The 13605-nt window shown below is 51.0% G+C and overlaps 3 protein-coding genes across 4 annotated transcripts in view; 1 reads left to right on the plus strand and 2 right to left on the minus strand.

Moving 5' to 3' along the window:
• Positions 1 to 13605, minus strand: part of UBXN11 (UBX domain protein 11) — a 283062-nt gene that overhangs the window by 68422 nt on the left and 201035 nt on the right. The gene's annotated exons all lie outside the window — the stretch shown is intronic.
• GPATCH3 (G-patch domain containing 3) overlaps positions 1 to 13605 on the minus strand; it is a 200690-nt gene that overhangs the window by 15755 nt on the left and 171330 nt on the right. The window lies entirely within an intron of this gene.
• RPS6KA1 (ribosomal protein S6 kinase A1) overlaps positions 10812 to 13605 on the plus strand; it is a 38094-nt gene continuing 35300 nt past the window's right edge. Inside the window, exon 1 of one of the 2 annotated variants that reach the window (XM_051807138.1) lies at positions 10812 to 10972. In XM_051807138.1, the coding sequence (XP_051663098.1) occupies positions 10910 to 10972 (63 nt within the window). In that variant the 5' untranslated portion in view covers positions 10812 to 10909. The remainder of the gene's footprint in view (positions 10973 to 13605) is intronic. The other variant, XM_051807141.1, reaches the window with a different exon arrangement.

Consider the following 13605-nt stretch of genomic DNA (forward strand, 5'->3'; position numbering starts at 1 on the left):
GGGTTCTGAGTTTAGCCTGAGGACTGATTGTAAACTGTGGCAACTACATTAGTTTTTGTCATGATTTCCTTCTTACTGGAGATGATACCAGAGGTTGTTCCCGTGTTGTGGGTGTTTGGTGAATGGGTTTTGTTGGCCTGCAGCCTGGTGGGAGATGCCCAGGTTTCCCTGCCATGCCAGGATCCAATTAGCCTCCTTGTTGCCAAGCCCTGCAGAGGAAAATTCCATTGATACTGAATCAATTTCTCCTGCAAAAAAAAAAAAAAAATTACAGAAGTAAGCTGGATCTGAGGCAGGTTGGCAGGGGAAGGCTGGATTTGGCAGCCCCACGGTGTCTCCTTGCCACGGCCCAGTGGACTCGGGGATTTGCGCCGTGCCGTTTAGCTCATTAACACGCTTTGATTAACAGCCTGTTCCTTCCCTTCGCCACACGGTGGTACCAGGAAACACAGAATCGGGGCCTGGAGATCAACAAATGGCAGGGAGCATCCAAAACCAGCTTAGAAAACTTGGGGAGACTGGACTTGGTTTGTCATGGTCCAATCTGAGTTATTTTCTTTTAGAAAGCAGGAGTGCTGCTCCAGCATCCTCCATGCTCTGCCACCATCAGAGGCTCAGACTTTGTCAAACAATACTCACCAGAGCAGTCTGAGGCCCCTCTGAGCCTCTCTTTCTACTTTTTGTTATGTTTTTGCTCAAAATCCAGACAGAGTTCTCAATTCCTCATCGGTTTACAGGCATAGCTGACATTTCACAGGAATCTATCCATGGTACATCAAGCCTTTGAACTTAGGCTTCCCAAATTCTATTTTAAGAATCACTGGACCATTGCTTTTCCTCCTCAGGCCATTATTGCAGCTGCTGTGGCTCATGTCCTGAAAGTTTGAGCCTAAACTAGAGCTGCTGCTGTCCATCTCATCTGTCCTCAGCTGGGGAAGGGATACTTTATCCTAAACCTGGATTTAAATAGGAATCATATAAACCTGGTCACTTGAAGGCTTGTTGGCACAAACTACTTATATCAGACTTGCTGAATCTTCAACCTGAGATCACAAAATAAATAATTATGTCCAAAAAAAATAATACTTTCTTCATTGGAAAACTCCCTGTGCTTTTTGTCATGTTTCCTTTTGCTTTTGTGTGCCAGTATTTGAGTGCAGGTGCTTTTTCTCTGCAAGCAAAACCCAGGGAGTTGAACTGTAATATCTGTGCTAGCTCACAACCTCTTCAAAAGTCTCATCAGGGCGATTTTTCCTCATGCTGTAAAACTGTGGGCCCACTTTGCCAACCAGCAACTTTTACCAGCATTGCATTTAAGAGTCCCAGAACGTCATCCTGTGATGCGTCTTAGGCTGAAGCAATGCCATTAATTGCTGGTTTTCCTTCACCTTTTATATTATCAAAAAGCCTCTAGTGTTTGAGTTATCTCCTTCTAGCACATGCTTTCCATGTTTGCCTTTTCCAAGGAGCAGTGTGTAAAGCTGGAAAGGAAGTGGCTGCTTCCCAGAGCTGGCGAGATTGCAGGGGAAGCACTTGACACCCTCATGATACTTCCTTGAAGTGGATGCAAAACAGAAAGATGAGCTCCTGGTAAGCCAAACTCATTCCTCTGCTTCAGTTCTCAGTACCTGCCTGGGGCAGGGATTTATGAATTTATTGGGATGGGGATTTATGAATTTATTGGGATGGGGATTTATGCATTTATTGGGGCAGGGATTTATGCATTTATTGGATGAACTGGGCAAAACACCAACCCAGAATTGTAGGGAAAAGGCAGAGATTTCCAGTCACGAGTATAAATGCTGTGGCATGAAAACGTAGCAAACACTGAAACCAAATGTTTCAGGGACATCTGAGTGTGCTGAAAAACGTGGGGATTTTATTCCCACGTCTCCATTGAACAGGCCCTGTCACCATGCCCTGGTAGTTCCTGGATAATAAACCTGGAGTGGTTGTCCCGTGATTAGCAAAACAAGCAGAGCAGGGTTCCCATCCATTTGCAGGGAGTGCTTTGGGAGTTTGGCTTATTGATTAACTGAGTGAATGAACGATTTTTTTTATCAGCAGTGCAGGGATGAGCCACTGGTTTGGGTTTGGGGAGGAAATGCCAGGCTGGACAGGGCTGGTCTAGTGCAAGGTGTCCCTGCTCATGGCAAGGGTGTGGGATGAGATGAGCTGCAAGGTGCCTTCCAACCCAAACATTCTGGAATTCTTTGAAAACAATAGGCCAGCTCAGCCCAGACTTGGGAATGCTGATAAACCCTTCCCTCCCAGGAGGAGGTCTGGTTGGCAGCCCCACTGCTGGGACTGACGTGTGCTGGCTCCAGCTCCGTGATATCCTACACTGTGAGCCTGCCTTGCACACAGGAGCAAACAGATTGTTTAAGATAAACCACCCCAATGTCACCCCAAGGTCCTTGTCACATGCCATGAGCCCAGACCTGGGTCTGAGCACTCCCAGCCCCTGTGCACCGGAGCAGTGAGAACTGCAGTGCTTTGGGTTCCAGCCTCAGAGTCCTTGGGTTCCTGCCTGGCATGAGGGAACAGTGTCTGAGCAGGTAACATTGCACAACCAGGCAGGGGTGAGGACAGAGCTGGGACTTCCTCGTGCCGGTGTGCAGCTCCCAGCACAGTTCCCAGGCTCTGCTTCCTTGTGTGCCTCCCTGTGCAGTGCTCTCCTCACAGGAGGCAACCTTCCAGCCTCCCCACCTCACCCACACGTGGGGTCTGCAGGGTTTTTGCATTTAGACACAAGTCCCCATCTTACACTGGGAGACAGATAACTCTTTTTTCCCCCTGACTGGTGCAAAGAACTGCAGGACCATGAGGGGTAACTCTGTGCAGGCTGCTTTACTTTGTTCTTGAGCTGCTTTGCTTTGTTCTTGAGCTGCTTTGCTTTGTTCTCGAGCTGCTTTGCTTTCTGCCATAACCCTTTCACTTCACGGAAGGATTAATTTCTAAGACCACAGTGCTGATATTTAAACCCATCTGTTTCTGTGTGTACAGTGATGATATTTAAACCCATGCCTGTGTCTTCCTCTTCCAAAGGCTTCTGCTGGTGATCTCGTAGAAGGGACATTTATCTGTTGGTAATTGACTCCCATATTAACTCCCAACTGGCAAACAGCTGCCAAAAAACTGTTTCCCTTCTCTGTTGATCAATAGTCCCTTTCAACAAGTATCTGGTGTTACTGAGTGTTAACAGCTAATAGCACTATGATTCTTATGCTATTTTAAGGACTGTAGCATATCCCAGAGTCCTTATATCTGATAGAATGCTTTTGAGTTAAATAATGTTACATCAGATGTAATTTATTATCAATTTCCCACACGCTGACCCTCTTTCCACCATATCTTGTGCTGGGCAGCTGCCACAGGACATTTATCTCCAGCATTATGTCAGTGGCTTCTTAGGCTGAGGGGGGAAATGATTCTGTGCAGACTGTAAGTAGAAAAATGAGACAGCAGGTCTGGCCAGGAATTTCTGAAACCAGGTTGGGAGCAAATATCTGATTTCCCCCAGGAAAAGGGTGAAAGGAGCAGTTACCCACCATACAAGTCTCAGCTTTGCTGTCACTGAAGTCAGTGGCAAAACTCAAACCACCTTCCAGGGTTGGAGCAGTTTAGACTGCTCACTGCCTCTTCCAAAACATTTACTGGCATAAAATAACGCCCACTGAAGCTTTTACCTGCCCATTGAGTGGCAAAATACTTGATTAATCAAGTTTTTACTTTGTAAATTACTGTTAATCAGCGACTGGAGACTCATGGGAGAGCAAAGCACAGGCGAGTGAGAGGGAAGGTTCTTGAATGTTGGGACACATTTCTCCACAAAAGATACTTAGTTCTCAGTGGTAAAACTTCACCATCTGATCGACAGCACCCTCCCCTCTGCACAGTAGAGGAAAGGCACAGCCACAACATGAGAAAGAGGTGGCTTCAATCACATGGGTGCCCGCAAAGTTTAGAGGAAGAAAGATAAAAGCGAGTTCTTGCTTTTGATGCTAGAAATTATCTTTTCTGAGCAGCTCTGGAGTATGACAATAAAATGAGAGCAGTACCCAAGACTTAGGCAGGTGGATTTGTAGACTGCTAATGGAAAACCCTCTGGGCTGAACTTGCAGTGCCTGGGTGGGCACTAAATAATTTTGAGAGAGGGTTTTTCTAGTTAAGAGTCAAGTGGTTCCTCCCTTGTCAGCAGGGGTTTGAGTACTCTTGATAAACTCACCCAGAAGGGCACCAAGCATCTCCTCAGAGAGCCAGTAAAGGTCCAACTGGACAGTCCTGACATTTCTAATACAAACCACAAGAGCCTCTTTGGGAAGAAGAACGTCTAAAGAGCAGCCTCCAAGCTCCTTGCTTTACTCAGGAAGGTGAGAGGAGGGAAAGAGCAATTTAATAGTCAAGCACAAAGTACAAGCCTTGTATTTTACAGAGTGTTGCAAGACGTGCAATCCTGCAAAATATCCAAGAGCCTCACTAAATCCAGAATCTGTTTGTTTGGGGGGTTTTTGTAATGCTGATGAGGGACAGATGGATTTTCTTTTTCCAGGGAATCGGGTTTCTGACATCACTGAACCTCTTGTGCCTTTTGTTCGCTCCCAAACAAGGACACCATTGAGCACAGTGTCAATGTATCTCCTACCTGGCCATGAAGCTGAGTCATACCTGTGCTCTCTGCTGCCTGAAGCAGTTCCTAAAACACAGAAAACAGGTATTGTTGGAAGAGAAGTTGGAGACCTGCTCTTCTCTCCTTAAATGATGAAGGCTCCTCTTTATCCCACCTCTTCAAAAAATCGTGCTTGTGTAATACAGTCAGTCATTAGGCCAAAATATTCCCAGCCAGGATCATTTCTCACAGTTTAGAAGTTTATTTCTCTGCCTGGTTTTGGGATGGGGCTTTTCAAGGCTGGATGTGTGCAATGGTCTCTGCTTACTAAGAGGGCTGAGCAGTAAAATGCTGCAGGTCGTGTATTCTCTCTGAAATCAGAAATAAAGCTTGGCTTCCCCCTCAGGAAAATAGTGCTCCGGGGTCTTTGGGCTTCTCAGCAGGATTTCTGACATTCACTTCCAATTTTAAAACGATTTCTTTATTTTTTTAGGTGGAGTGATGGCATCCCAAACCCCGGGATGGGGTAATTAGGAACAGGTATCTGTGTGTGCCCTCTGTGTTGCAGGACGAGACTTGTTCAGCTTGCAGGATGTCTTCCTGAGACCACAAACACTGGGATGACATCTTCCTCTCACTGGGACTCTGTTGAAATGTGTTTTTGTTTTCCCCTCCCCTGTCTGGAGAAGCTGGGAGCTGTGTGCTCTGGAAGGGCATCTTTTTGTATCCACTTGAAAGCCCCATCACTTGTTTACAAGATCTTAAACCTAAAAGAGCCATAAACCCCCACTGTACTTAGTGCTGTGTTTACTCAGGTTTCTCCCTGGCTGGGGTCGGTGCAAACAGCCCTGGCAGCTTCACTCCTGTTTACAGTTTCCAATAGTTTTCTCTTTCATGTTATCCCTCCCTCACATATCCCTACACTGGAATAAGCTACAAACATAGCTGTGTGCTCCATTAAAAACAAGGTTTGATGGATAACTCGCTCTAAATAACTTCCCACCTGGGCTGAAAACCTGCTTTAAAAATTAAATTTAAAAAAAAAAAATTTAAAAAAAAAAGGTAAGGAATTGCTTTTGTTCTGTATGGGGTTTTGAAAAAGCCTTTTTCGGGTAGAAAAGGGATACTATTATGGAAGAAATGCTTCCCTGTGAGGGTGGGGAGGCCCTGGCACAGGTTGCCCAGAGAAGCTGTGGCTGCCCCATCCCTGGAAGTGTCCAAGGCCAGGTTGGACAGGGCTTGGAGCAACCTGGGCTAGTGGGAGGTGTCCCTGCCCATGGCAGGGGGGTGGAACAAAATGATCTTTAAGGTCCCTTCTGACCCAAACCATTCCATGATTCAAAGTGTAGTTTGAGCCACTCGTGTTTTGAAGGAAGAGCTGGTGGGGGAGCCTGCAGAGCTCAGCTGGGGGGTGTGTGCTGAGCACAGCAAGTGCTGCAGCCGGCAGAGCCCGAGCCCTCAGTAGCTTGTCAGGAATCCAAAAGGCTGGATGGGCTGTGAAGCAGCTCCTCTGAGGTCCCAGGAAACAGCCAAAGGTTAGGGCAGAACCACAGGCAATTGGGCAGAGCATTATTGGCCTCGCATAGCTGGAATACCGAAAAACCGAGTCGCCTCCCACTCTCCCCTCTGATGATGTGAAGAGATGCCTGTGTTTGAAACAGATGGTTTTCTCCTTTGCTTCGGATGTCCGGGGCTGTGTCCTGCGCTGGAGCTGGAGCTGGAGCCGACCACCACTCGGTTATTTGCATCCAGGAAAGGGAAGGTAACTGATACAGGAGACGGGCAGCGATTGTAGCCATGACAACCAGCAGATATGGCCTCGCTGCCTCGCAGCTCCTTCCCCATCGCCTTCCCAGGGCACACCCCGGCTCCGACGGGTCCCTCTCCTCCAGGCACCTCTTGGCTGCGGTTCAGTGTTCCTCGGAGATATGCACAAAATCCACAAATTAAGCACATTTCCCGGAGCCAACGCAGCAGAATTCCCTGGCTTGAGCTGCGTGTGCTTCACCAAGGGGCTCCCTGGGAGGGGTTTCGGGAGATCCGGATGCAGGGATGGTGTGGTTTACAGAAACACCACGCAGGAGCAGGGTGGGCTTGGCAGACTGAGAGTCTGCAGAACCAGCAGGCAAAATGCAATGTATTCTTGCTGGGGAAAAAAAGGGTTTAGGTACGTTAAATCCCTTCAGAAACGCAGGTGAGCTGAGCAAGGGAATGTGATTCTCACCTGCGCAGGAATGTCAGCAGAGGTTAAAGGTGTTTGCTCTGTGAATAAGCCTCAATCTGCACAATCCCTGTCCAGGGGAATGGGAGCTGCCTGGGCTGTGCTTCCCTAAGAGCTCTGCCTCCTGCTGCCTGCTGTGGTGCAGTTCCTGCATTCCAACCACTGCCTGGACCTGCCTTGGAAAACGCTGGCATTTGAGGCAGCTGCAATCGCACCCAGTGCTGGGGAACAGAAAGAAATCTGTCAGAAAAGCAAAGAGCTGTTAAACACAGCCAGTTTTTCTCATTTCCAGGGGCCCCTGCTCTGTATCTTCAACGTGGTTTGTACCACGCTGAGGAAGAATGTTCCTGGGATCAAAACAAGGTGATCCATCATCTCTTCCTCCACAGAAAAACAAAGCAGAAGAGGCAAAGAAATGAGATGGTGAATAGAGAGCTGGGGTTTAGAAGACAGGACCTGCCCTGGCATCTCAAGTGTGACTCAGTTTCCCTGTGAGGACAGTGGGACAACAACGAGCTCTGGAGCCGATTAGTCAATATTAGAAGTGCAAAGAGGGTTGCTGTGAGCTCTAATTAATTGACTGTCTTAGCAGATTACTTGTAGCAGACATTTGGGGCTCAGCCTTGCGAGTTCTCGTGCCTGTGAGCTTTTTGCATTTCCCTGTGTGTGTGAAAGCACGTCCCTGGATTTGGAAAATCAGAGGATCCGGTGAGCCACGGGAGCACTGCGTGGTGATGGGGAGAATCACTTGGCCAGCTTTTGGAACAACGAGGGAAAACTGGATCTGGTGAGGGTATGGACCAGCCTCCATCCCCTCTGGAACAGCTTCTTTCGGGGACGTTCTGGTTTTGGCTGGGATAGAGTTAATTTTCTTCTTAACTGGCTTAACGAATGTTGTCAGCCCCTCTGCAAAGGAAAACGTTACCCAGCCAGCCAGCTGCAGAGGCAAAAATATCCACAATTGTATCTGAGGAGGATTTGACGGGTTTAAAACCAAACTAAAACCCGCAGCATTTTGAATTTTCAGTGAATGCAGCACTGACAAAGGATCCAGCTGATCCAGAGGCTCTGTTTACCACGGCAGCAGCTCTCCCCAGCCTGCAACTGTCTCAGAAAAATGCCAGTCTATATGTTTTAATCACTGTATTTAGCCATGACACCCACCCAAACAGCAGATTTTGCTTTTCCTACCCTGATCCAGGATCAGGGATGCTTTTTACAGCTGTTCTTTGACTGGAAATACACCCTGGGGAACACCACTACCTCAATTTCTCTTACCCTGACATCCTGCCCTGGACTTAGCAGCAATCTCCTGTGGCACATTTCACCTTCTGTTAATCCAACTAGGATTCAGCATTATCTGGTGCAGGAATTGAGGGAAGGTCAGTCTGATAATACCTTCTATCAGCAGAGAGGTGGCTTCTCTTGGAGTCCTGGAGCTGGGAACTGAGAGAGGCCATAGAGTGTCCACCCAGCATCGCTGCTGAATTGCTGTGCTGTCACCAAGGCCTTTTTTGGGGTGTTATTATAATTTTGAGATACTGTAGAGCCATCTCAGCAAAACCTTCTCCTGGCCTTTAACAGAAGTAGCTGCAGAGACGCAGAGAGCAATAACTCACAAGTCATTTGTAAGGCAGCAATGTCTTTAATTTGCTGTTCTACTAAAAGAAGTGGGCAGGATAACTTGGTAGTTTTATTTAGGTGCAAAGGTATCATGGGGTTTAGAGCCATTGTCTGTTTCCAGCCTGAAGAAGTCATTGCTCTGTAAAGCTTCATGATTTCTGTCTTTTGTCAAGTCCAGGGGCAGCCTGCCTGTCTCTGCCATGAAATATGATGGACTTTCTGCATCCCAAGAGACCTGCCAGGGGTAGAAACAGCAGCATTTCTGTTTCCCTCCCCTTCATAGGCCTTGCTCTGGATATTGCCCCTGAACCTTTCACTGTGACCTTGAAGAGGAAAACCCGCTTTTCTACTATAACTCTTACAACATTTCAAAAGTAATTTATTTTTAACTTAAAAAAAAAAAAAAGTTTATAATTACAGCTGTGATTTTGGAATGAGAAATTTCCCAGGAGTTAATGACCAGCCTGAGATCCCCCTTCAGCTGCTGCAGGTTCCTGCTCAGCACCTGATCCTGCCTGAATCCCACGAATGGAAGTTGGGAAGCATTCAGTGGGAAATGGCCTTTGTGCCTGGCACTACTGCTGAAATATTCCCTCTGGGCTTGTCACCTGGGTGGGAAGCTCCAAGTGCACCAGGATGTGATGGATTCTCGGGGTCTGGCATTAAAGCACGGCAGGTCACTGAGTAGAGTCTCATTCTCCTTCCAAAAAGGAAAGAGAAAGCCCTGTCCTGCACTCAGCTCCCTCTGCATCGCTGCCCAGAGCAGAAGGAAAGGGAGATGAGTTTGGCAAACCAGTGAAGAAGGTAAATGGGATTCTGGTATTGACATCACCGTGTTATTGATGCCATTTTAAGCAGGTTGCAGCAGCTGGAGGCTGGATGGAACCAGCCGGCACATCGTGTTCCAGGCAGCCAGGGGAAATTACGGATGGCTTTGGAGCTGAGTGAATAACTCTCCACAAGATCTGCTTCAGCTTGCTCCAGTAGCAAGTGCCACGAGTTTAATTGGCTCTAACAGGACCTCACTTAGTACCAGCCGGGTGGATTTGTGCTGTTTAATGCCTTCGTCTGGGGCTGCAGCACGCACGGCACAGATGGAGGCTCTGAGCCCAGGACTCGGAGACAGCGATTCCCAGGCTTGGCTCAGGCACTGTCACCGTGGGAATTTCCTACACTCGGTTCCCCCACACGCAGAAAAGATGGCAGCTCCCTCCTAAATCACAGGCAGGTCCTGGTGATGACTCACGGAGCAGCTTCACGTGCTTTGGAGAGTCACTGGGATTTTTCAAAGCACCAGGCTCTGGCTTAATTCAGCCTTTTCAGAGTTCACTGCCCTTTGGGAACAGGTAAAGGGCCAAGGGCTGTAACCTGGGACACCTGCCCTCAGAATGCACAATCCCAGCTCTGCTCAGGCTCATTAAATGTTTCCAGCCACACCTTGATGAAGTCAACCCTTAGCGATGCATCTTTGAACAGGATTTACTTTCATATATATTTTTTTTAACAAATGGTTTTATAATGAAACGTGAAAACATGGTGCATTGGGGTTTGGTAATATGTGAGTAGAGCAAAACTTTCTCCTATTTGAGAAACCTGACAGGTGGGAATTGCCAGGAATTTCTGAACACCTGCACTTCAGGCACCTTTCCTCCGAGGCTCTCCAGAGGTGGATGTGTCCTTCACCCCTGTTTTGTAGGGAAGGTGGGGGGCACTGCAGGAGGTGATGAGCAGTGACTCCTGGCACATCTTGAATTTGGAATCTGGATTTCCCAGAGCAGTGCTAGGTACTGATAAGACACCTCAAATCCTGGGGCAGTTCTGGGCTCCTCATGACAAGAAGATATTGAGGGGCTGGAGCGTGTCCACAGAAGGGACTGGGGAAGGGTCTGGAGCACCAGGAGCACCTGAGGGAGCTGGAGGGGTTCAGCCTGGAGAAAAGGAGGCTCAGGGGGAACCTTCTTGCTCTCTGACAGGAGGGGGGGGTCGGGCTCTGCTCCCAGGGAACAAGGGATGGGACAAGGGGAAACGACCTCAAGCTGTGCCAGCGGAGGGTCGGGTTGTATATTAGGGGAAATTTCTCCACCAAAAGGGTGGTCAGGCATTGAAAGGGGCCGCCCAGGGCAGCGTCGGAGTCCCCATCCCTGGCGGGATTTAAAAACCCGGCGTAGATGCGGCACTCGGGGACATGGGTTGGGGTGTCCTCGGCAGCGCTGGGGGAACAGCTGGACCGGAGAGGGGAGGCTGTGCTTTTCCAACCTGAGCGATTCCACGCTCCCACCCCATCCCTTCCCGCACGCCGGGCCGTGAGTGCCGGATGCTCCGGGCGGAGGATCCCCGCAGCCCCTCCCCGGTGCCTCCCGCCCGCCCCCCGCCCCGCCCCGGCCCGGCGCGGAGCCGGTGGGTGCCCAGCCCGGCGCTCGGAGCCAGCCCGGCGGCGCGGGCACCCGCCGGCAGCGATGCCGCTCGCCCAGCTCGCCGAGCCCTGGTCCGACATGGAGCTGGTCCATCTGGACCCGGAGGTGAGCGGGCACGGCCGGGGCGGCGGGCGGGGGGCGCCGCCGAACAAAGGAGCGCCCGGGTGGGACCCCGGCGGGACCCCGGGCGGGGCGGGGGATGCGGTGCCGCCCGCCCCGAGCCGCTCCCCGGGGCTGGAGGAGCGCGGCCGCCGGAGCCGAGCGCTGCCGGGGCTGCTCCGGGGCTGCTCCGGGGCTCGGTGTGCCCGCCCGGGGCTGGGGTCGGGGCGCCGGGGGGCTGCCGGGCTCGCTGCTGCCCTTGCAGGCTGTGATGGTTCGGGCAGCGCGGGCAGCGCTCCCAAACCTCCCGGGCACGTTTCCTCCGTTTTTTATTTTCCGGAGGAAAACGGACCCCGCTGAAGGCCCAGGGGATAAATATCTCAGGTTTGGGGTTTTGGGGTTTTGGGGTTTTTTTTTGGTTTTTTTTCTTCTCCCGTGGTCTCCCTCGCCCTCCCGGCCCCGGCTGCTCGCAGAGGCCTGCGCTGCCAACTCCGATCTCAGTCCTGTGTCACTTTGCTGGACGTCTGCTCTTCCCTCCCACTCGGCTCTTTTCCTCCTCATTAAGCCCCCCAAGCCAGATGTGCAGGATGGTGCTCAGCCCCTGTCCACATCCATGGCTCTCGTCACAGCCATTTCCCGATGAAGGGACAGCTTGCAGCAGTTGTCACCCTCTGCAGAGCAGCCGGCTGAGGCACTGTGCTCTGGAACTCTTTAGTTAAACATCTCATCCAGATCGGCAGTAGCAGCTCTCCTGGAGAAACCAGAGGGAAGGTGGGGATTTTGTCCCAGGTGTTTCGCAGTCCGTGGTGCTTTCCCATTGTTCTGTCAGGATTTGATGCCCGTCACAGTCCTTTATCATGCCTGGGGATGTTGTGATGGCTAATCAGTCAGATTTGCTCGTTCCTATTCAAAATTGCCTCTTAAGAGATCTCTGCTTGGAGTGCAGGCAGCGTTTCGCCCCTGCTGCAGGGACAGCAGGGAGGTGTGTTGGCCATCGGAGGCGAGGTTTCCTAATTTTCATCGGCCAGGTGTGGCACAGCCTCCCCTGGAGCCCCCCCCGTGCAGGTGGGGGCTGTGTGGAGGGTCTGCCTGGGCCAAACCCCTGGCACGAGGGTGCGGTGGGTGAAGAGCATCTGCTCGGAAGCATCGCTGGAGTCACGGGGATGAGTTTGTGCTGGAAGGTGGGAGAGCAGGGAAGTCCTGCGGCGATTCCCAGAAACCACACCGTGCGCCCGGAGCCAGGACTGGGAGACAGGGCTTTTTATTTGTGGTTTCTCCCTTCCTAAGTAGGGAGAATGCCTGAGAAGCCAGAAAACGCCACTAGACTCACAATGGGAGGAAACTATAACGCCAGCGCCCGGGGCTGTGGATGCCGTGGGCGAGATTTCATTGACTCCCTAATCCCGGGTCCCCCAAGTGCCGGGCGGGCGCTGTGTCAGCACCACGGGATCGCTCCCGAGAGGAAACGGCCGGGGGGGGTCCCGTGTGTTTGTCATCCCGAGTCAGCTGCGGGGCTCCCGGGAGCAGCGGGGACCTTTTTCCTCATTGCGCCAGTAAGGGGTGTGTTAATTGTAAACTGAAACCCGAGGGAGCCTCTGGCTCTCTCCCCTTCCCCCACCTCACCTTGGCCGGGGGTCAGGGTCGGGCACCGCGGGCAGGTGACATTTTCTGCAGATCCGGCTTTTTGTGTCTCATGTTCGGGAGTGGGACACCGGCAATTTACCTCCCTTTGGTTTAAGCTGGTAAGCAGACACGCCTGATTCCAGCCAGGAAAATAACACAGGCGTTCTTCACCTCCACACCTGGGCCAGATGTTACAGAGTTCCCTGAGATCCGGCACTACCCGTGAGCAGTGGAGAGGGACTGAGGCTCGGGAGGAGTTTTGCACCTTGAGGCTAAAATTGCCAAGGGTAGGGGCCCAAGGGGGAAGTTTTCACCCCTCCTGGGAGAGGTGGCACCGCTGAGAGAGCGAGGAGACTTTTCTGGAACACCAGTTACGTAAATTGCCCTGGGATCGGTGCCATCCAGGTTAGAAACCGGCTTCCTCCGACCTTTGCTTTCTGAGTCACGGAGCAGAGGTGCTGTCACCACACTGGTGGAGGCATCAGTCCTATTGTTGAGGGATTTGTGGTTTTTCCAGTGTGTTCTGGGAGGATTGGCCGTTTGGTGCCCCTTGTCCCAGCCCACTGGAGCTCGACCGTGCCAGGGAAATGTGTAGGAGTGGGTGGCAGTGGGAGCTTGAACTGATCCCCTGTAGGAGCCAAGTCCCTCTGTCCTGGGGACTGAGCTCTGTAAGACTTTTTCCTTCTTTTTTTTTTTTTTTATTTTTCCCCATTCTGTTTATATTATTCCGAATATTGCTTATGTAGTAGAAAAAACTTGACTGGGTCACAGTACGAACGCCGGAGGATGGAGTTGAATGACACAGAAATTCCCCCCTGGGAGGGTGGGGAGGCTCTGGCACAGGTTGCCCAGAGAAGCTGTGGCTGTCCCATCCCTTGGGAGTGTCCAAGGCCAGGTTGGACAGGGCTTGGAGCAACCTGGGCTAGTGGAAGGTGTCCCTGCCCATGTCCTTTCCAACCCAAACCATTCTGAGATTCCGTGCTTCCATGATTTCATCCCCATAGTGATGGATCTGT

Source organism: Manacus candei, unplaced genomic scaffold (assembly GCF_025592945.1).
Source record: "Manacus candei isolate 608988 ecotype Guabito, Panama unplaced genomic scaffold, ASM2559294v1 h1tg000070l, whole genome shotgun sequence".
Lineage (NCBI taxonomy): Eukaryota > Metazoa > Chordata > Aves > Passeriformes > Pipridae > Manacus > Manacus candei.